Genomic DNA, 24,460 nt, shown 5'->3' on the forward strand with positions numbered 1-24,460 from the left:
TACGAAAACCTTACAAAACTTATGTGTATGTATGTATGTGTACGATATTTATGTAGTAATATCTAGTAATGTTTCGTAGTCAATGTTTCGTAAATTGTATTGTAAATCATGTATTGTGTCGTGTTTTATCGGTAAAACAGCGATCACATTAGTAGGTCTTTAAGATCTTCTTAATTTTAAATTTCAATGTACCTTATAAAAATAATTATTTTTCTGCTTTTCTTATTGAGCAAGAAACAAAGTGATGCTGAAGTTTGCCCGAGGAATCGTCACCCCCTCGCCCCCCGCCTGCGAAAGCTGCCTGCCGCAATCGGGGCGCGGGGAGATTGGGAGCGCGAGACTTTCTCACTCTTCAAGAAATATTCTCTTCTGTCAAGATAGGGACTTATCGCCCCCATTTACCCGCTCCCCGATACGCCCATCACACTATTATCGTCCGTCCTGTATATGTCCAGACTGTTGAAAACACGCGCTCGCAAATGCAATCTCTTCGTTTTTTTTTCGCGACTCAATTATCTTCCAAAAAGATCTTTTTGCTAAACGGAAGAATTAAAAAAAATCCTTAAACAAAGATATATTTTTTTGATAACAAATTTGAAAAATTGTTTCTGAGTTTAAAATAATATTGGACAAAGAAGTTTTTTTGAGAAAATATATTTTATAAAAATTCGCCGGAGAAAATGTTTAGTTATACCAAAATATATAAATATGTTATATATCAAATTCAAAATTTAAATTTTTTAAAATCTTTTTGGAAAAGATATACTCAAAAGTTTTTCTCGCGATAGATCTTTTGAGTCTTAAAAATTGATAGCATAATTGATTAACGATTGAAGCTCGGTGTCGCGTGTCGCAAATCAACAATGACCACTGATTGATTAAGGCTGGATCGAGTACTGGATCTTTAGGAACAAACTGAAACAAAATCTAAAACTGCACTTTATTCTCCGAAATGCTTCACAGATATTTGTTTATTATCCAACAACATATACGAATATGTCAACGTGTCCCAAGGAAAAATCACGATCCCCAACGTCGATGATGGCGAAGAATGTTTGCTGACGGACGTAAGTCCTTAGATATCACCCCAGTTGTAAAAACGATGCCTTTCCCTTTTCGCCCTGTAAAAGTTTTCCCTTTCTTCGTATTTTTATCTTTTCTCCATATCTTTAAATTATGAGGATATATAAATCCACACATTTTATATCAGCGACGTCGATCAAGACACTCGTCTCATGTAAACACTTTATTAATACAATCAATAGATTAAAATTAACGATTTATAGTAATAAAAATTTATAGTAATGAAAAGTTATAATAGTAATGAAAATTAACAAAGACAACAATTTGTTTAAAAGGATAGAATATCTTTTGAAGATCGACATCGCTATGGTTTTTCTGTCTTAGATAGTGATTTATCGAAACATACAAATGCGGAGAATAATGAGCAATAATTTTGTGTAATTATCTAAAATTTTTTTGTAAAACTTATTAATTTTTTAAATTATTTAATTTATTTTTAATTATTCTTAAAAATTTAATTATTGGGAGGGTATCAAAATATGTAATAATAATAATAATAATAATGATAATAGTCTTAATTTAATATTTTTAATATCTTGGATACTTTTATATCGTTTGTTATTTATTTTTTGAAGTAAAGATGTTAAAGATAATCGACCGTAAAATCTTTTTTATTTTAATTTATTATTTGGATATTTAAATATGTGTAAAAATTCGATAAAATTTATGTTACAATATTTTTAATATAAGATTGATATTTCTTTTATAAATGTTATTTAATATAATTTTTATATATTATTGTTATCTTATATTAGGTAGTATTACTTTTTATTAATATTTCTTATGGACAGAATTTTAATATTATTATTTAATATTATTTACTATTAATTTCAAGTTTTATTAATCTGAAATTTCGAAAACATAAAATTGAATTTCAAAAACGTAAAATTGAATTAAATATGCATATATATATATATATATATATATATACATATATGTATATAGAGAGAGAGAGAAAAACTTTTATATATATAAAATTAAATAATTTTGATAACTGGATTATTGCTACATTATAGACTGCGTAATTATGTATATAGTAGTATATTTTCGAGTTTTTCTGTATTTCTCCCCCCCCTCCCCCCTCTTTGTAAATTATATTTACTCCAGTTTTTTTAACTTGGAGCAATTTAAGAATTCTTAAAAGAAATTCTTTCTCATCTCGATTTAAAGAAACTCAGCGATACTCCGAGCATCATGTCCCACTAGTACGACCCTGTTGACTTTCCTACCTATGGTAGTTATTCTTCTTGTGAGGACGTTCCATCCCTGGTTGAAATTTTGGTAGATTTGATCAGAGACACAGCCTCAAGGAAGCGATTCTTCATCGATCGAGAATTTCATCGAGCGATGTTGAATTTCATAAAGAAGACTCAAACTGCCCCTCAAAGAAGCGAAGGGGTATTGGTACCAAGACCACGAGGAATCATTCAGGCTGACCCTGAAGGCCTTTTTATCACAAAAGAGACAAAAGAGACAGATGCGATCTAGAGAGAGATCTATAGAGATCAAACTCGTGATTTTATCATCTTGTTCAAATTTTCTTCTTCTTACTCTTTTTCTGGCACTTTATGGTCTTAAAAGACCACGTAGGCAGTGTTAATTCGCGTTGATATCCGGAGCTCAGAAAAAGAAGCTATCGCCATATAATATGAGCTTCGCTTCCGCTTTTTGGCTTGCTGTTGCTGCAAGAACACTTTCATTGGTTTTACCAATGTCAATCGATTTTTTCCAGAATTACACAACTGGAAATAAATGAGAGAGAAAGCGACTGACTTGCGATTAAAGTTAAATTTTTACGAGCGATTTCGACATCGATTAATTTTAATTCTGATTCAATTAATTAAGAAACTAATTTAAAATTATAATCGACAGTTATGAAATTGTATGTACACGATAAATGTATATTAAAAAAAGTTACAAATTTAGAGAAAGTTTTGAAAACATTGTTACACAATTTGCCAGAATTTCTATTTTTTTAAATAAGAATAAGCTTTTTAATCGATCGTAAAATAATTAATTTTAATTGACATTGTAAAACCAGGCTTTATGCCACGCTAGCTTTCTTTCTCTTTCTCTTTCTTCTTTTTCACACAGCTTCCACGCACGTTACATATAGCTGAACGATTCTCCAAAAAATAAATTGAACGTTATTTATCATTAAAACGTTGAAGAAGTCATTTAACATTGAAATGACGACAAATAAGATTAACTTGCTTGCTGGTTTACCATAACCGGTTGCATCGATCGTTCGGCGTGCGTGGGAACATTTGTGCTGTCCTTGTGTGTTTCCACTAATCTCACTCGTCTATGTAAGTTTATGGAAATTAATAACGAGAATCATATCTGAGGAATGATTGGGGATCCTCGTTTTTCTGATCCCTTTTCTGAATTTGATTTGCGATAGATGATAAAGCATTGTTAAATTATCCTTCAGAATCTTTGAATCTGTCAATAAAATGTAGCTTTTGATTTTACGCGAATCTGCAACAAAATTTCGTATTTAAATAATAAAAGATCCATGAGATGTATAAGTTTGAAAAATTTATATCTTTCGTGAATCAATTCCTCGTAATTTCAAACAATTTCTGATACAAGAATGTCGCGAGATAAAGGTTTAACGAGATTTCTTTTTGATAACAGCAAGCTTTCGACGTGTTGGGCTTCACCCAGGAGGAAAAGGATGACATCTACAAAATCACCGCGGCTGTTATGCACATGGGTGGCATGAAATTCAAGCAGAGGGGTCGTGAGGAACAAGCTGAAGCAGATGGTACTGAAGTACGTATCTTTGAATAGCTACTGAGAGGCCACAATTATCAATAACAGTTTTTTTTGATACTTTTTAAACAAATTTCTAATTAAGAAGATTATTCTAAATATTTTAGAATTAAGAAATTATTTTGCTTCATATTTATAAATGTGTCGCGATCACTTTTTTATTCTCAGAAAATGAAAATTTAGGTGCGCGAGCACATACCTATTATCGATTTTCCGAACTAAATTTTTGTACATTCCAATTATATTCCAATTTTTTTTACACGTACGTTGAAATTTTTTTGAGTCAGAAATTATGAGCGTTAAAATCTATTTTCATTAAGTTATTACTGTTTCGTTTTTTGTTTTAATGCGATGAGAAAGAGTGTTGCAAGAAAGACTGATCATATTTCACACTTTAGGAAGGTGACCGCGTGGCCAAGCTGCTTGGCTGCGACTGTGCCGACCTTTACAAGAACTTGCTGAAGCCAAGGATCAAGGTCGGTAACGAGTTCGTCACCCAGGGTCGTAACAAGGACCAGGTAGCCTATTCCGTAGGCGCCATGTCAAAGGCGATGTTCGATAGGCTATTCAAGTGGCTGGTGAAGAAGTGTAACGAGACCCTGGATACCAAGCAGAAGAGGCAGCACTTCATCGGTGTACTGGATATTGCTGGTTTCGAGATCTTCGACGTAAGTTTCTTCCAAGCCGCGATTAATAAATATATAGATACACATATACGTATATACGTAACGTGATCGTCGACGATTTTTGTATAAAATTTTTGTCAAAGTTTCAGTAATTTACATTCGGTTATTTTCGTTAATTAGACATTTTTCTAATAAATTTTATATAAGGTAGCCTGAAAAATATATATAATGACAAAATATTTTACGTTTATCTTTGGCATAAGTTAAAAACTGGGCAAATAGCAAACTATTAAAAGTAAAAGATACTTGCGAATTAGTTTTTACAGAAAGCAAATTTATTTTTAGATGAAAATTTTAATCAATCAAATTTTATCTGCACTTTAATCATCTAAATATTTAATATAAAGAATTATCCAAATTTTTTTGCCCCATTATATGAATCTTTCAGTGTTCTTTATATAATATCAAGAAAAGAACAATAATATCATAAGAAAGAGAAAGCAAACGTATTCAAAAACTTCTCTTTCGAATCGTCGACGTGAACGAAAATATAATCGAATACAAGAAAAAAAAATACCGAAGGTGAGAAGAATTTTTCGAACCTTCAATCCACAGACTTCACTTTTCCCTATGACAAAGTAAAACAGGAAAGAAAGACACTCAAAATCGAGCATGACGAGAAGTGAATCGTGATTCACAAGGCGTTTCGAGTCTCCATCGAACGAGAAATCTTCTCAAAGAATTTAACCCGTAATCATATTTCGTTACCTCGGTATCTCGCAGTTCAATGGCTTTGAGCAGCTCTGCATCAACTTTACCAACGAGAAGTTACAACAGTTCTTTAATCATCACATGTTCGTTCTCGAGCAAGAGGAGTACAAGAAGGAGGGCATCGTCTGGCAATTCATTGACTTCGGCATGGACTTGCTAGCTTGTATCGAGTTGATCGAGAAGGTGAACGATCGATCTGCCCTCCTCTTTGTTTTTCGATCTCTTTAGGAGATCTATAAGCCTTTTTAGGTCCCGCACGTTAATCTTATTGAAGTATAAATTTCTCTAAAATATCTTAGCTCTTCATAGATTATCCTTTCCCTAGATATGTATCGTCGTCCCTTTGAGGTTGCCATAAACCTCAATATAAACTTAGATGTTAGATTCCTGATTGGATTTCTATATTTTGAATAGATTTGGGAATTTTATTTTTATGGAATAAATTTATCACAATTCCTTAGATGTCTTTTGTAGGATATTGTTAGTCTAAATGTTCCGTTGATTTCCTGAAAAATTTCATTCTGTCTTGAACAAATTGTGAATTTTTATTGTACGTGATGATTAATTTTTATTAATATTCTCGTAATTTTATTATTTATTATATTATCAATTAACATCATGCAAAGGGAAAAAAGTATTATTCCCAGTTTTTATATACATAATTATCATTTGTTCTCTTGAAAAACGCATGATTTCGGAAAATCCCTCTTCGATTACCCCTAATTTTTCTGCACGTTTCTATAGAAGTAGCGAAATTTGTCTTATTGAAAAATATACCCAAATTTTTATCGAATCCTTTTATCGAGAATGCTCTTAGATATATTCTTAGATTCCCTGAAGAACGCTCATTCGCTCTATCTGATTCCAAGGGGACAGCGTGCAGGTAAAAGGATTATTTTTTCATTCATCGAAAGGACATTCATTGTCATCATTGTCACCATTGAAACAGTGGACTTCACATAGAATGAACACGGTGTAGAGATGATTAACCACTAGTCTATCCTCCCTTATTTTGAATTAAGTATTTTTGTTTAACTGTCCATTTGTAAACAGGACGGTCAGGAATCGTGCAGAAACCACTCTTTTACGATTTTCATTCGTTTTCCCATTGATGTATTGACAGAATTGGTAATGGTAGTTGTTGACAGTAGACTAATATTGTTGGACCCTACGTATTTGGTATTCATAAAGACATTTGATCACAGACATGAGAACTGACTGCATACAAAATCTAAGATAAATATCTATGTTTATTACAAATATTTATTACATATTATTCATTACATATTATTTATTATAAATTGAATGCGTTAATTTTCTTATTGTTTGTCTGTGATCCGATCTCTTATACATCCGAAAAATTCCACAAGTTGTTCAGATTATTAACGATACTTCTACAAAAATAAAGATTGGATAAAAACATATGATATTTTTTCAATTAATTTTGAATTTAGCATAAATCTTGTATTTTGATTTTTTTCCGTATTCTATTTTAAATCGATTGATATTCTGGACACAAATCGAAACATTGGAATATTCTCTGACATGATAAGTTTAAACCCGAAAGAACGACCTCGTGCTAGGTCGCAATGTGATTGACATCAATCTGTCCCAGTGATAAACGGTGCACAACACCACCGATTTAAATTATGTACCCTACAGAAAAATCCCTCGTAATGAGACTTTCATCAGCCTGAAGTTTCGAATCGACAACAGAATTTAAACTTCACAAATTTGTTTTTTTCAACAATTTTATTAGAAAAGAGAAATTAAATAATATAATATTAATAAAATACGATTAAAATGTTAGCATTACTTTATCAATCTCAAATCTTGAAGAAAAAAGTTATTGTTTCATGTGCTCTATTACATTAAAAAAGACTCCATTAAGAAAATGTTTATGTATGTACCGTTTCGAAACGAAACTTTGGGCAATTTCGCAATTCCAATCGATGCTGTAAACGTGTGTAAGAAATCCCTTAAAAGAAACAGGACAAAAGACCTACGAAAACTAAAAAGAAGTGTCAAGAGGGAGAAAAAAAGAGAAAATGATATACACATACGCATGCCTATTTCTTGCTCTCGAACAGTTCAACAGCTTCGAGCAGCTCTGTATCAACTTCACCAACGAGAAGCTACAGCAGTTCTTCAACCACCACATGTTCGTCCTCGAACAAGAAGAGTATACAAGGGAGGGCATTGAGTGGGCCTTCATAGATTTTGGCATGGACCTGGTCGCATGTATCGATCTGATCGAGAAGGTACATTAGGACAACGATCGATCGATTCCTGGCCGGATAAAAACCCGACAGACGGGGTACGGCCGGAAACAAAAGAGAACGGGATAGCTCAAAGCTGAATAACGAACGAATGATACGACATGAGAATTGAGATACCTAAGCGTGCGGAAATCCCTGATGATTTATCACGGATCAGAGAAAACCGCTACTCTAACGCTTACTTCCTAAAAATAAAGTGACTGTCCACTGTTTTCTTATCGTCAGCCATTTATGTTCACTTGAGCCTCTGCCTTTCTTTTATTCTATTTGTGTGGTCGACCTCGCGGTTTCGGCCGCATGTATTGTTATTGACAAGCAAGCCTTCCTGTCGCATTCCGCTTAGGCTAGTTTTAGTTCCATCCTCTATGTCAAAGGCAAATTTTTATCAAAAAAATATCATCAAAATCTCGAAAAGTTTAATTTTTATCGAGAACATTTCAATCAATTTTTTTAAAAAAAGCATATAGTTTGCATTCTTTTAATTATTTTATGTAGATAGTTTTTGAATAGATAGATTTTATAAGAATGAGACAGAAAGTGAGAAATTATAAGAATTTTTCGATTGAATAAAGAGAAGAATTTTTTAATAGGAATTGTATTATTGAAAATTATAAATTATAAAAAACGAAGTGTTACTCGAAGTGATTTATTTTAAAAAAAAATTTATTTACGGAAATTAAAATTAAATTCAGCAATTTTTCAGATAACAAATTCTGTTTTTTTTTTAATATCAGAATTTTAAAAAATTCAAAATGTTGGACTCAACACACATATGACACAAACATTTATTTAATTCTGCTGGAATATTTGTCTCACTGATAATGATTTTTGTCTCTTTTCCCTTCCTTATTCTGTTCGTCTCTGTACCGTCTTCTCTTCCACTCTTTCCTATGCATTGCAAATGCAAAAAATGGCAGTTCAACGGCTTTGAGCAGCTCTGCATCAACTTTACCAATGAGAAGTTGCAGCAGTTCTTCAACCATCATATGTTCGTGCTCGAGCAAGAGGAGTACAAGAAAGAGGGCATCGATTGGGTGTTCATTGATTTCGGCATGGACTTGCTAGCTTGTATCGAGCTGATTGAGAAGGTATTGTTATTTACCCCGAATCAAGGTTTGAATACATCGATCCGGCACTCTGGGAGTTGATCGATCCCACGGACAACGAACAAGCAAGACATCGAACCAGCTTGAACAGATTTCTGGGACTTCACAAGAATCACGAAATGTTAATGTTGCTTTCCGGTTAAGTTTGACCGGTTTTTCATGCTTATGTTTGTCACAATCTTTCTGGATCTTCGAGAATCACGAAGATGCCGAAGGTACTTAATACGGGTACCTAAGCCACTTTTTCTCTTTCTTGCCCCTTATGATGTCCCGTCATGTCCTCAATGGCACTAATATCGTGCTCGTTTAGAATTTCCCCAAAATCGTTCAACAGATTGAACGACAATCAAACATCATTGTCTTTTCTTTGACGATCCGGTTCGCAATCCTGAAAAGACCAGGACGAACCGTGAAGTGAAAAAGAGAAAGAAAAAAATCGATAAATTAACGAAGCTTATTATTAAAACTTATTGCATCAAATCAATTGTAAGATGAACAAATTGTGAAATTATTAGACTTCAGCAAAGCTCCTGTGACGAGCACTGAATGTCAATTCGTCAAAAATTTTAGAGCTCGATGATTAAAAAGTACACCGTTCAACGTGACATTAATCAACGAGTCTTAGAATAAAAAACTGATATGAAATAATAATTATTAATATTCTATGATTATTACATATAATAATAATTATTATTATTATTATAGAATATTAATAATTATATAATAATTATATAAGGCTAAAATTAACGAGAAATTAACTCGTTCGGAAAGAGATAATGAATTAACAATTAATAATAAATAATGATCTGACAATTACATTTCTCATCCTTGCCCCACGTATACAAAAACACATTGAGTGTCTCCCTTACTTAGAAACTTATTGAAAGTTTATCCACTTAATAAATTTTATTTGGATAAACTAACATATTGATGTAACACAACAATGAACTGTTGATGTTCATCACGATTTTTAATTTACCATATAACGGCACAAGCGAGTGTCTTTAATCCATGCAACGAACTTGAAAAGAGAGAGAGCATACACTGAGAAAAAATGCTGTTGATTCAATTAATGTCTATATTACGGTTATAAGTAATATTAATGTCTATAAGTGATTAATTTATATTTTTATTAACATAAAGGCATAAATTATTATTTTAATAATCAAGGCCTTTATGTCAATAAAAATATACATGAATTAATCACTTATATTAGTGACAGCCCATAATATAGACTTTAATTGATTCAACAGCATTTTTTTCTCAGTGTAGCCATCTTTTATTTAAATCATATCATCATGGGACTAAATTTAATTATTTACATGTGATTGAAATTTAAATATTTTAGTTTTCCAAAATTTTTCGAGTTCCTTGCATGTTCAAGAATAAATTCCCAAGGGCACATAGAGTGCACCCTATTGATACCCTCTCGACCCTGGTCCACCCCATTTCGCCCTCGTCCCGGAATCGAACGATGAAAGTTACGGGTCGAAGTCATCGGTCGAGCGTTCTCCTTTCGCGTCATCAGGCAGCATTAATGACGGCTGTTTCCCCCTGTTTCTTTTTTCTCTGTTCTTCGCTTAAAACCCCCGTTCGCATGGGCCCCCGTCCACTCCGCTGCGCTACTCGGTCGAGCAGTTCAACAGTTTCGAGCAGCTGTGCATCAATTTCACCAACGAGAAGTTGCAGCAGTTCTTCAACCACCACATGTTCATCCTCGAGCAAGAGGAGTACAAGCGCGAGGGCATTGAATGGACATTTATTGACTTCGGCATGGATCTCCAGCAGACTATCGATTTGATCGAGAAGGTATCATCCGGCCGAGGCAGATCGACAGATCGCGATTCCGATCGCCAAGAAGACTCGGGAATTTCTCCGAATAACATATACACGCTCGAAATATATACGCTGAATGTGTTCCTGTCTTGTCTATCTGCTCGATCGAACACTAACACTACTTCCTACTGTCACACTTTTACTCGGCATTATCTTTTTTTTTTTGGCCTCTCGCCACGTCAATCGAAAGGTGGAGCAATTCGTCCACGCGATGGAATTTATATTATTGATGTCTAATTATCTGTTAAAATAATGAATTTTTATTTTCTTTAAATTGATCAATTTACTCGAACGATTATAAGTGTCGCTTTCGATTACGTCGCGAGAAGTTCCAACCGATCGAAAGATCAAAGGACCAACCGACTGGACATGGATGGTGTCCTGCCGATCGTGTCCCGTTTTCTTCATTGTTTTCTCTCTTTCTTTTTCTCTCGCTCTCTCCTCTTTCTCTCTCTGTCTCTTCGCTGTGTGCCTGTGTGCATCGTGGTGCATGAACAAATGCAGTACAACGGCTTCGAGCAGCTCTGCATCAACTTCACCAACGAGAAGCTGCAGCAGTACTTCAATCACCACATGTTCGTGCTCGAGCAGGAAGAGTACGAGCGTGAAGGTATCGCGTGGACCTTCATCGATTTCGGCATGGATTTGGAACCGACGATCAATCTGATCGAGAAGGTAAAGCGATGGGTCCGCGCAGGACACGGACTCAGTATTCTGGATCACTCAACTGTGATCCAGTAACGCATTCATTCGCGCTTGAGTTTAGCTTGCCCATTGTTGAGTTCGCAATTGTATTGCCAATATTGTGTGTCTCCTGCCATTTTATACTTTCTCGCCTATGTATGTATTATTATATTAATTACGTATCATCTTCATTACATGCCATGGGTCTAACGCGTAAAATTTCGTTCGCGGATCTTTCGTTAACTTCAGAATTATTTTTTATATTCAAAGACTTATCATTTTAATTAACGCTGAGTAACAATTTAAAATTAACAAGTGTTTTAATTAAATTGTGCAAGTCAAATTCCTGCATTTTTCACGTTCAAATAAATTCTCTTTTTTCGAACAAAGGGTATTTACAATTATAGTCTTTCCATACAAAATATTGATTTTTCTTTTAAATAAAATTTTAGCATTTATAATTGAAAACTTGCGCGATAGACCCGAAAGATGTATATCATTGTAACTTATATATAATATAATGAATGAAAAGATTGGTATATCGGAAATAATAATTGCAGTTTCAAAATATAAAATTTTGCAATACAGAGAAAATTAATTTAATACAAAATGTCTATGTGAACCTCTACAGTGAATAAATTATATATTCCTAATACAATAGAGACAATTTGCAATAATTGGTATCATACTAAACAAAGTTAAAGTAAATGTAAACATTTCGATTTTGGATTTCCGTCTCTTTTTTCCATCTCTTTCTTTCACCTGCGAAAGTCAATATGAACTACAATGAAAGTGCAAGAGAAAACCAAATATAGTACTCTTGTATTTGTATTAGATTTATTCTTGAAGAGAGAGAGAAAGAATCATAAATAATATTACTATTTTATTTTATTTGAAAAGAAAATTAGGTATCTAATAAGGTGCAATTATTATTGCCGAAGCATCTATTTGATAAATCTATCCTGTAGAATTACAGATAACGCACATTACTAAGAGTAGCGTGGGGGTTTTCCTCTTACATAATCTGCAAGATTAATTATTAATGTATTACACGCTCGACAGTATAATATATAATTAATTAACCGTCGCAAAAGTAAAGGTACATTAATGTCACAGTATCGAGCAAGTAGATAACAAAGTATATCAACAAAGAGAGAGACAGTATTTAGCATCTGTTTTCAGTAAAAGTTGAGGCACTAACGAAGTTTGCTACACGCGAAAATATTTTGCAGACACTTTCGCAAACGTTTCGCATAATGAGAACGCCTCCATTTCTTTTCTTTTATTAGTAGAATTTTGGTAGAATTTTGGCGCTAAGAATCAGTCGCGATTTAACAGAAATATGTTCACGTATAATTAACGATGAGAAACAAGAAAACATTATTTGTATAACGCTACTCTTGGAAAATGCGAAACCTCTCGAGATGTAACAGATTCTGATGGATTTCTTTGTTTTTTTTTCGCAACGCAGCCTATGGGTATCCTCTCCATTCTTGAGGAAGAGTCTATGTTCCCCAAGGCCACTGATAAGACCTTCGAGGAGAAACTGAACAACAATCATCTCGGCAAAAGTCCCAACTATCTGAAGCCGAAGCCGCCCAAGCCTGGCCAGCAAGCGGCCCACTTCGCCATCGGCCATTATGCTGGCAATGTATGAATTTTTCTTTATTTTACTTTATATAAAATATGATCTAATTTAAAAAAAAATTCATGCATCTTATTTTTAAGAAAAGTTAAAGTTAATTTTTTGCTAAAAGAAAACTATTAATTGTATTTTTAAATATAACATTAAGACATTACTTCATATCAAAGAAAATTAATAATTATATTATTTTTAAAAAAGTTAATATTTTTGCAAGAAATTAATTCTATATAGTTTAGGAAGCAAGTCTGATTTTTCGACAATTTTATTTATCGATTTTACTTATCGTCATGGAAGTTTGAAAATTAAATATAAATTCTTGTCTTATAAAAAAAAGATGGAATAGAAAGTTTCTTTGGGCTTCAGGTACCATACAACATCACTGGTTGGCTAGAGAAGAACAAGGATCCGCTGAACGACACGGTGGTCGATCAATTTAAGAAATCCAGCAACAAATTACTGGTGGAGATCTTCGCTGATCATCCCGGTCAGTCCGGTGATGCTGGCGGCGGCGGCGGCGGCAAGGGCGGACGTGGCAAGAAAGGTGGTGGCTTCTCCACTGTGTCGTCCTCTTATAAGGAACAGTTGAACAACCTGATGACCACTTTACGTGCCACCCAACCTCACTTTGTCCGTTGCATCATCCCCAACGAGTTGAAGCAACCGGGTGTGATTGATTCCCATTTGGTTATGCATCAGCTCACTTGTAACGGTGTGCTTGAAGGCATCCGTATTTGTCGTAAAGGTTTCCCCAACAGAATGGTGTATCCTGATTTTAAACTACGGTAAGAATCCTTCTTATCTTTTATCTGCGATTATTGATTATTTTTGTGAAAACTTGAAAAGCTCGATGGCTCGAGGAATTAAGTTTTTTCTAAGTGTATATAAATATAATAATATGTTTCTATGTCGTCAGATTTTTTTAAAGATTTTCTAATGTTTGGAAGATAAAAGTATTTATGAACTAAAGTTTTGCTCTTTTAGAAATTATCTATATTTCCTCGATCCTTCACAATAATTTATATATTTTACAAAAATCTGCAATGTTGATATTTTTTGAATTTATTAGCCAATTATTGGAATTATTATTAGGTTTTTTATTGTGTTACATTAACTTTTATTATTATACCAATTTATTATTACATCTCTTTAAACATAATCGACATAGCTGACACTATATATTATTTAATATTTTTATTAGCAATAACTTTATAATGCGATTATTTGATTACTTTAGTTTCTTCGTTTCGTAATAATTACGGGAATCAATTGAAAACGATAGATTTCAAAATGCTACGGAATTAGAATAATTTTTCGGAAAGAATTTAAAAAGATAATCTTCTTATCCCCTTTCTTTCTGTATATATATTTTTATAATTTAAAATTTCTATGATGAACGACGTAACTTTCGAATCTGTTTCTTACGCGAAATCAGGAGCATCGAGAAGGATTATTATCTTCGAATTTAACGCGAATTTAAATATAGTAACCGAATTTATGTTGTGTACCGTGTAGTTACATGATCCTAGCGCCGGCCCAAATGGCAGCGCATAGCGATCCCAAGGTCGCCGCGGCTAAGTGCTTCGAAGAGATCGCTCTAGATCCGGACAACTATAGGATTGGTCACACTAAGGCTAGTTGACGTACCCTCGATAAAAATGGTTTTGACAATTCTACCACCTCGTTGTTTCTAAACTAGTGAATTAGCCACTTTTTACATCCGATGTTCAAAGAATTAGAGAAAAAAGTTTTCCACGTGGATGGTCTAAAGATCCTTGTTCCGAAATCGCGACAAAAGATATTCTTTTGATATTTACAACGTGATAAAATATTAAGTATCGATGCAAAATAAACTATTAAATTTTTGGTTTTGTTGATTTCTAGATGGAATCTGTGTATTTTTATTATTAATATTACGAACTCACGTATCCTATGATAAATGTAACGTATCGGATGATTCTTAATTAATTTGAAGTCATTTTTATAAATTAGCGAGACCTAAGGACGATCCATGTTGGAATCTTGCCCTATAAATTCAGCACGTCATCCCTCGATCTCGTTGAATGCAACGTATATATTCGAATGCCATTTAGTTTTGTTTGCCTCGTGAATTCGTCTCGTAAAAACAGTTAAAAAATCTAACCAGATGTGGTCCAAATCTGTTGTCCGACTTTTTTTAAATACCCGATTAGATTAGAAGATCAGTCCTCGAACAATGTTACACGTACATACTTGTATGAAACGAGTCCCGATTTTCTTTTTAAAAATCGTGATTTAGTGATCAAGGAGGAACGAGGACCGTTCAGGGGATGACACGACGGAGTATAAATCTACGGAAATTCGTATCTTGAATCCTTGTGTTAATTAATTTGCACGTTTGCCCCCGCCCCGTATACCCCGATACCCCTTTAGATACAAGATCCTGGCGCCCGCGGCAGTCGACAAGGCAAAGGAGCCTAAGGATGCGGCCGCGGCTATTTTGGACTCCACCGGTCTCGACGCTGATATGTACCGTCTTGGACACACCAAGGCACGTTTTATCCCCTTTTCCCCCCCTGACGCAACTTTCGATCTGGCCCTGTCCGACGATGATCTCGCAGTGCAGCTTTGAATGCGATCAACGATGCTCGACGATTAAAACCATTTCTTCAATTTAAGATTGTTTTAGATTCTTTTCACAGTAAAGAATGATTGTTAATGATTTAGCGGGTTGGTTTCACTCAAACATCGTCGACCGCAAATGACTCTGTCTGTTTATTATCATTGGTGTAATTAAACCTTGACACGTCGATGCCCCTTAGTGACTGGGCGGTAGACATAAGTAAAGATAAAGATAAGGATGATACGTTTTTAAGCGCGAATATTCGAGAGAATTAACAGCACTATCATCTTTGTAATTTTTAATAAAAATTGTTGATCTTACAATGCTACTTATAACTCTTTTTCTATCAAACTATCGATTTCTTGTAGAAATTTAATGAATTATTAGTAGTTATTCTTCGAATTCTCGCGCTTTAATTAAACGTCTTACCTTGTCCAAGATCGACATAAAGTGGATCTCCCCAATCAAAGTATCCTCGAAGGATACTCGTTACCCTTTGAATCTCCCCCACCTTCCGCCCTCCGATGTATTCTCGATTCTACAACAACGAGAAGTAATAATACGACAACCTCTAACCTGGCGTGGTGATTTTTTTCTGTCTGTTTTGTGATACACACACATCGTCAAATACCAATATGTATCATCAACAAACACATCGAACCGCAAAATCGAACTTGACGGCGCGGTCGGCCACGAACGCAGATACAAAATTCTGTGCGCCAATGCCGTGCAAGAGCCTTGCGAGCCGCAAAAGGCCACCCAGATCATCCTGGACGCAATCAATCTGGAGAGTGATCAATACCGCATGGGTCACACCAAGGTATCGGACACCTACTGTGGTCCACGTTGTGATAGTATCACGACGCGCAAACGCTATCGCACTTTCTAAATTCTTTGGAGCGGAATCTTCACTCTTAAAAGTGAAAATTGAGCCAGTGAAAAAGAGTGACTCAATTTTTAATCTTTAAAAATGAGATTTCACTCTTCAGAGTGAGATTTACTCTAAAGATTTACTCTAAAAGTTTTAAAGGATTTATCACTGATAGCACGAAAGGCCTTCAAAACGTTCGCAGGATACATAAAATATTGAATATCCTGTGGATGTTTCAAGAACTTTTGAATTGTTCTTACAGCGTCGATGATTTATTCGCCAACATCAAAATATAAAAAAAGAAAATTGAATATTTAAATTTTAAACAATCTTGATAAATTTGAAAAATACGTATTTAAATGATGAAAGTATAAATTCAAAGACCAAAGCAGAAATAGATTTTAAGATTTAAAACTTCTGGGAGTCTGGAGTCTTGGAATATTCTGTAATACATTTTCCAATATGTACAACACACTGTTTATATATTTATATATTTATGATCTTTGAGCAATCAATACGAAAATGTTGGCCATTAAACGTCGAAGAGTGTCAGTTTAACAATCGCGTGGCTTCGGCGATTAACTGTTTACAGCCTTCGAGCAAATTAATGACAAGCTATCATCAGTTACGCTAACAAAGGATACCTTTGCCAAATCAATTTTCAGCGTGGTGTAATCCCTCAAGAAGCGTGAGGCAATTTCTGTCTACTTCCTCTCGTTGAATAACGATCCTCTTTCCAAGCTAAAAGCAGCATGGAAGGCCAGTTTATAGAAGTTGATGCGATGTACCACGATTATTTTCCAGTGATACTGTAAATTAAATAAAAATTAAAGCATTTATTGAGAGTTAAATTATTAATTATAAAATTTATAGCTATATTCTAAAAGCTTCTTATAGCTTTTAAAACTTTAATTATTAGTATTATTTTTCTTTGGATATGTTTAAATTAATTATATTTTTTTGAATGCTGAAAATTATGAATCAATCTACATAAATTTTATTATCACATTTGGTGATCGAGGTGCATCTTACTAGGTCCGTTATAAGAGCGATTTCTTTCAATGTTTCATTTTCTCTTTGCTTCTGGAAAAATAGGTATTCTTCCGTGCCGGAGTCTTGGGTCAGATGGAAGAGCTTCGCGATGAGCGTCTTGGCAAGATCGTGTCCTGGATGCAGGCTTACATCAGGGGTTACTTGTCCCGTAAAGACTATAAGAAACTCCAGGAACAACGTTTGGCTCTTGTGGTCGTCCAGAGGAACTTGAGGAAATACCTCCAACTTCGCACCTGGCCGTGGTGGAAGTTGTGGCAGAAGATCAAACCTCTACTCAACGTCACCCGCATCGAGGACGAGATGGCCGTGAGTATCTCTTTGAGATCCTGTCTCGATAAATCATTTTATAAAATAAATAATATTTTAAAAACAAATTATCAAAATAATGAATTCAATAGATCGATCTTCCATTCAAATTATTACAATTTTTTTTCAATTACTATTGTTTTTCTATTTGATTTTTATTAAATTATTTGTTTAAATTTAAAAGTTTTAAATTTTTAAATTAATCTAATTGTTGAAAGAATTATAATTCTTTCTAAATATATAAAAAGTTTATATAAAAACTTACGAAACTTGTGATACAATTTTTTTTCTATTTTTGAATCGTTTATATGGAGTAATTATAATATATTTTTAATTTTAGTGTATTTTGCAGGTATATTGTCGGCAAATTTATCTTTCTATTTTAAGCTTTAAGAGAATAAAGTATGGTTCTCGATCAGCACCCTGCGAATTGATTACAGCGAAGACAGTAAAGAGTATTCCTCATAGATATATTTCATAATTAAACAGTTCAAAGCAGAAATGATATTTCTATTTTATATGCTATAATGTTTAATTACGTTTTGATTTAAATATATATAAATTAAATTTTATTAAATTTTGTCTTTTTAATAATTTATAAGATTTTCTTAAAATAGTTTCAGGTCTACTTTGCACTTCAAGTAAATTTTATAGATCGATGCTTCTGCAATTTTATCTTTCTTCTTTGAATTCTTCGATTAGTATCTTTGAGGATTAAATTGCACTTCTCAAAGGAATCTTTAACTCGAAATAACAGATTATGATTGTTAACACTTGTTACTCCAGAGAAAGAAACGAGCGTTGCAAAATCGAAATATTTATTCCATGAAAACTGAAAGCTCACGAAAGGCCGCAGAAACTTGGCAAAATAAAGCTCCGATTTGATGATGATTTACGGCCTGGACTTCGTGCTTAACCGTACCGTTTGCTCGAAATCGCCAGCGGAATTTGTTTCTTCTTTTGCTCGGACCATAACGGCTCCAGTTTCCAGACGCGCATGTTTATTTATCCGCCGCCTGGTTCACATTTTCACGGCTTGTTCACGCACAAATTCGACCAGTTTCAATTCGAAATTTTCTTGAAATCAACTTTTCGACATATTTTTCCTATTCTCATAATACTTTCATAATTTGAATGCATCATACATTTGTTCTATAAATACAGATTTCTTTATTCAATTTAAATCCGTCAAAATCATCATCTTATACATCTTTGGCTTATTCACATATTTATCAGATTTGGATCTAAGAAAATTTGATCGAATTAATAAGAATGCAAATTAATTCTATCATTAAATATTTATATTTTTTTAACGGAATTACAAAATCCATCAAAAAAAATCCATTAGTTCATTTTCTTGAATTTATTTATTAGTTTAATTTTATTGTTGCTTTGCAAATTGACTACTTTTACGATACATATGTTTTTTATATAGAAAGCAAGTTTTACTAAATCAATATTAGTACAGTAACAAAGGGTTTCACTTAATCTCGGAAAATCTGGAAAGAAATGTCGGTCAACCCTTTTGGAACATCGACGCTTCTAATTCTGTCAATCTCCTGTGTGTGACCCTTCCCCCCTCCGCTCTCGAACTATCTATATTTTCGACTCTATAACCCGAATTAACGAGGATTAGGGGAATCCATACACGCTCTCGTTCTCCAGTCCAGTTTACTGATACCGTTCTGTGGTGTCCCAAATTAGAAACATAATAAAGGCAACCGATGGTGAATCAACGTTCGATCATGTTACCGAAACGGTTTCTTTATTAATAGACTCGACTCTCTTTTGAAAAGGATCATACAATTATTCGTCCTTCACAGACACTTAGGAGACATGGTTCTCGTATTTTTCGAATCGCGGTCTGTCTCCTCCGGAATGTCGACGTATCTAATTTTGTCTAGTCGTGTTTTTACGTCATGTTACTGACACTTGACTGCTGATTCTACAGTGAATCATTAATTCGATATGCAGCGAAATTTAATATTTTGTTCAAAATTTGGCTCGAGATTTTCTTAAAGAAATTTAATATCAACTTTAAATTTCTTTCACTCTCTTTGAACTTTTATTAAGCAGTGAGAGTCTTGCCTAGTCGACTATCATTATTAGTAATTGATTTGTATATTAAATAATAATTTTATTTTCTTAATTTATTTTTAATTTATTTTAAATCTTTTAATATATATTTTTTAAAATAATTTTACTTTTTCTATTTTTTATTATTCTAATTTTAATGGTTTAATTTAAGTTGAGTCTCTATTTTTATAAATACATCAGTTTATATATTATTTGTGACAAAAATAACAAAATTTCTGTTACTGTTACATCCTTCCAAAAATGGAACTTTTAATTTAAATATTTACACTACAATAAAATTTAATTAAAAAAACATATCCAGAAGAAAAAATAAGAGCGCATTATTACAAATTTAAAAAAATATCTAGTTCGCATTGTTGAAACCTCTCAGTCCGCTCCAATGCACAGAAACAAAATTTACTTGCTTAGTTGAACGGATCTTTTCGCAATCCACTTATCCACTTTACACCTTCTGGAGTCGCTAAAAAGAGGATGATAGCTGGAGAGAGAGAATGAGAGAGAGCGCAGCCCTTCCGGATCGCTTCTAATTTCGTCCAAGACTGATCCCCCTCCGCAGACATAAGCTGTTCCTTGCCTTCCCTGCTCTTACTCTCCTGAAATGTAGTATCGGATCGGTTATAAATATTTTTACACGTACAGTAGCGAGGCGCCACTGGAGTGGGGACGCCCACGATCAAGATCGTCGCGGCTCGCTCCTTACTGGCTGCCGGAAACGGGCACGGTGAGGGACCACGGGCACGGGTAGAAAAGTTGGGCTTCAACCGAATCCGGGACCAGTTGGACCCGCGACCTCGCGCCGACCCTTTCGAAACTACGCGAACCCGCCCGACGAACAAAGAGGGAGAAGCCTCGCCCTCGTATACCTACACATATTCACGCGAGTGTTCAAAGCCTCTCTTTTCGATATCGTCGAGACGTAAGTAGGGACCGGTCTACCCCCGAGTCCCGCACGCTGTTTCTTTCGTCTTCGAGCGATTATCGAACAATCGACTCCCTTAAAGCCAAGGCTTTTTGCGACGTCCGTACCCTCGTTCGATCGATCGATTCTTCCCGGGGATCGCCCTTCTCTCTCTCTCGGTGAAAATCCCCGGTACTTATACGAGAAAAAGGAATCGAAATCAAGTGCATTCGCGCGTGTATTCTTCGATTTTTCTTCGAGGGTGATCAATAATGGGCGACACGGTGCTGATCGAGAATCCGATCCCGCTGGTGAACGGCGGCAAGATCGAAGGTGAAATGGCCTCATTGCAGGCACTGGAAGAGAAAGCCAGGAAGGCGCAGGAAGCCTTCGAGAAGGAGGAGAAACTACGCAAGGAATTGGAGGATATGAATTCCAAGCTCCTTACCGAGAAGACCAACTTGCTACGCCAGTTGGAGGGTGAGAAGGGCTCGCTCTCCGAGTTCCAAGAAAAATCCTTGAAACTAGCCGCACAGAAGGCTGACCTCGAATCACAGCTTCAGGTAAGAATTGCATGCACAATTTTTTTTTAATAAAAAAATTTTTTCAACTATGATATTATTATTGATCAAATCTTAAGAATTATCGCTATTGGAATTTATTAGTATCTACTAAATCGTCGTGAGTTCAGATATCCTTTCTGCTAAATTTTATTAGCTTCAAGTATTGTAAATTAAAAAATTTTCTTTTATAAAATTAAGATTAAATTTTTATATTGAAATTTTGCTTTGTATAAAATTTTAATTTACATCGAGTTTGAAAGAAATTTTACATCTAACTTAAAAAATTTTGGAATATAAAAGTTTCAGATTTCAAATAGCGTGGTTTTTTTAACGATATTTTTAGTTTATTTGTAATCTTCGACAGCCAATTGAATCTACATAATATGCATTTTCTAAATATAATCCCTCAAAAGGGATATTGTTAAATATTAATAAAAATAATAATAATAATTTTACTTTTATTAGCATTAAATTCAAAATCACATAATTACGTGAGTTAAAATCTGATGCTAATATTGAAAGCATTCCTGATCAAGATGCAAGATGCACGAGTTATCATCATAAAAATCGCAATATGAAATCATTTTCGACTATTTGGCGCAAGATGCGAGTCAGTCAACTATGAAGGGCAGAAAGTAATATAATTAGCGGCGTAATTAGCACAGAGTGGCGCAAGCCGCGCGCGAATCGATGTCGAAGGGCGAGAAGCCATATAATTAGCATCATCACTCATAATTATATATATAATTTGCCGGTAACGTTTATTAATCATGCTCGACTAAACTTCTAAATTTAATCAAAACGTATATTAGGTTTCAGTATATCAATCTAATAATATAGCAATCTAGTAAAATATGAAAAGAGATAATATAAGAAACATTTTTGGAAATATATTAGGTGTTGGAATTAATTCGTAGCGTTTTACAAGTGATGGGAAGTACTTTCATTAATGTATTTTTTAATGCTCATGTGAAATAAATAACATTCTTTCATTAAAAAACGCTACGAATTAATTCCAACACCTAATAACATTAAAATAAATACAACAAATAGATGAATTCACATCATAATTTTTAAAAAATTTTAGAGAAAAATTTCAAAAATTTGGATTAAACCTTTTCTCATTCTGCTCATTAAAGTTATACCGTGTCACATCATCGCAAAACGTTCGCGGATTCCTGTTTTTTGACAGTGAGAGAGATTCATCGTGAAAAAAGAAAGAAGGAATGCGATTTCAGTCGGGGTGACATTAACTGTCAGCGGCAGGAGGGGCGTTTCGTGATTTAAATTGCGGCTCGAATTACGCGCGACGATTTCGCAAGCTCGCGAGCGCGACAAAGTAGTGTAGTCGCGGAATTAGTCAGACGCGCTATTTTTCTTCAAGCCGAGTGTGTGGCGTGGACAACTCATCTGGTTACGCGGTCGACGCTTATATATTCGGTCATATCGTGCTGCTAAAATTACGTTGCACACCCTGTGCATACGTTTCGTGCAACCTTGTTACATCTTTTCCTGATTTAACGTCATCCGCAGATGAAGTTCTCCAGGAGACTCCAGCCGCACGTTGCTTCCCGGAATATTTTCTCTTGCTTCTTCGAGGAAAAGCATTCAACATTTTCTCCAAATAAAAATTAATAACGAATAATTTTAACCTATTCTATAGATTTAACGGATACATTTTTTAAAGATATTTTTAAAGATATTTTTAAGATTTTTCCAAAAATTGTTATAAAAAGAAAAAATGAATAGCTAAGTCCAACTAAAGGAATATAGATTTTTTGTAATTATCAACTTTAAGTATGATTCATCATAATTAATTGTGTCAAAGACAATAGCTGCTACATTGTTATTAATTTTTATTAATTTTTTTCATCTTGTATTTTTTTCGATGGCACAGTAACGATCTTCTTTGTACAATTAAAGTCCATTGTCTAAAAAATAATCAGCTCAACTCTGGTAAAATATTCATTGATAATTTTGTAATCATCGTTTCTTTACAATCCATTTGTGATTGTTTTAAAGCCGCTTTTTTTTGTAACAGCTCTAATTTTTTTCGAAGTTTACGAAATCCTCAAAATTTCATCGCACTCGCTCTATGCGATCATTTTTTACAATGCTTTCTCTTGGTCGTAAATACTCACCAGAAGAATCCGAGAGTCGTCGAAATTCTGGACGATCGCATCAGTATATTGAACACTAGTATTTTTATCCGGTTGTTAAGCGTGCGCAGAAACACTCACTGGAGAAAAAGCAACGGTAATAACTTCTCGAAGGCGTCACGCTCGCAGAAAATAGACGAGTCGTGATCACGACTAGAATTCCAGATTTTCTCTGTCTCTTTCTACCTCTCTCTTTTCAGACTGGATTCCAGACTGCCTATTTTTATCGATACCTTTAAACATCCTCTCAAAACCGAAACTACTCGTCATTGTTTGTCATCATGACAGTATCCGACGCCCGTCATTGGCTCGTTTATTGATCCTTGTTCTCCAATAAGCAATGATACTCTTGATGGAATTAGCAACAATAATTAAATAAAGCACATTGTATATTAAAGAATTAATTGTTAAAAAGTATTTATTAAATAAACAAGATGAGTTCTAAATTAACAAGTTGTTGATTAGAATATAAAAGATGATAAAGTAACTGCGTTTTCAAATCACTTTGCACGTGAAATTAAAAATTACACAAATCGAGTGAAGTATATGTAATAAATTTTTCTTAAAGAAGCTATCAAAAATTGTTATTGCGATTTTTTTAATTAAACATTTACTGAAGAATTTACTTAATTCAATCATATCGAACTCTTAGCTAATAAATATTTTTCACTTATTTATAATTAATCTTGTTTAATTTAACTTTTGTTTCATCTGATTTCTATTTCATTTTTCACTTTTACTCACACACTTTTGATCATTATTACCGTAGCTGTCTCAATTAAAATTTTCATGTCTTTCATTTATATCTCTTTCACCAAATCGCTGTAGTCATCAAGAACAGCTTTTAGCTCATTAAATGAGCTAATATCGCGATCGTAAGGTGCGCCTATTAAAAGCTTTCGCATCGAGTGCATCGCGATTGGCTCGCTCAGTGTCGAGGAAGATTCTCTCGTGTTTAAAGGCAACCGGAAGACTATGGTTCACTTCGATATTAAACGTCACCATTTACGGTTGCGGTGTAGGAAGAAGGGAAGAGACCAAGGGAGAAAAAGAAAGAGAGACAGAGAAAGAGAAAGAGAGCAAAAGAGCGAGAGAGGGCAACGGCA

At 34.2% G+C, this 24,460-nt stretch overlaps 1 protein-coding gene across 25 annotated transcripts in view; it reads left to right on the forward strand.

The window, feature by feature from the left end:
- Window positions 1-24,460, forward strand: part of Mhc (myosin heavy chain) — a 51,394-nt gene that overhangs the window by 16,184 nt on the left and 10,750 nt on the right. For 5 of the 25 annotated variants that reach the window (XM_087411328.1, XM_087411322.1, XM_087411333.1 and 2 more), the window contains exons 9-16: window positions 3,724-3,861; window positions 4,260-4,529; window positions 7,349-7,519; window positions 12,635-12,814; window positions 13,172-13,590; window positions 15,218-15,335; window positions 17,374-17,637; window positions 20,986-21,195. In XM_087411328.1, the coding sequence (XP_087267454.1) occupies window positions 3,724-3,861; window positions 4,260-4,529; window positions 7,349-7,519; window positions 12,635-12,814; window positions 13,172-13,590; window positions 15,218-15,335; window positions 17,374-17,637; window positions 20,986-21,195 (1,770 nt within the window). Of the gene's footprint in view, window positions 1-963; window positions 1,068-3,723; window positions 3,862-4,259; window positions 4,530-5,270; window positions 5,442-7,348; window positions 7,520-8,454; window positions 8,626-10,281; window positions 10,453-12,634; window positions 12,815-13,171; window positions 13,591-14,320; window positions 14,439-15,217; window positions 15,336-16,109; window positions 16,228-17,373; window positions 17,638-20,985; window positions 21,196-24,460 lie in introns of all 25 variants that reach the window. The other 20 variants (XM_087411340.1, XM_087411338.1, XM_011053159.2 and 17 more) reach the window with 13 other exon arrangements.

This window comes from Acromyrmex echinatior, chromosome 11 (genome assembly GCF_024713525.1).
Source record: "Acromyrmex echinatior isolate Ae372 chromosome 11, ASM2471352v2, whole genome shotgun sequence".
Taxonomy (NCBI): Eukaryota; Metazoa; Arthropoda; class Insecta; order Hymenoptera; family Formicidae; genus Acromyrmex; species Acromyrmex echinatior.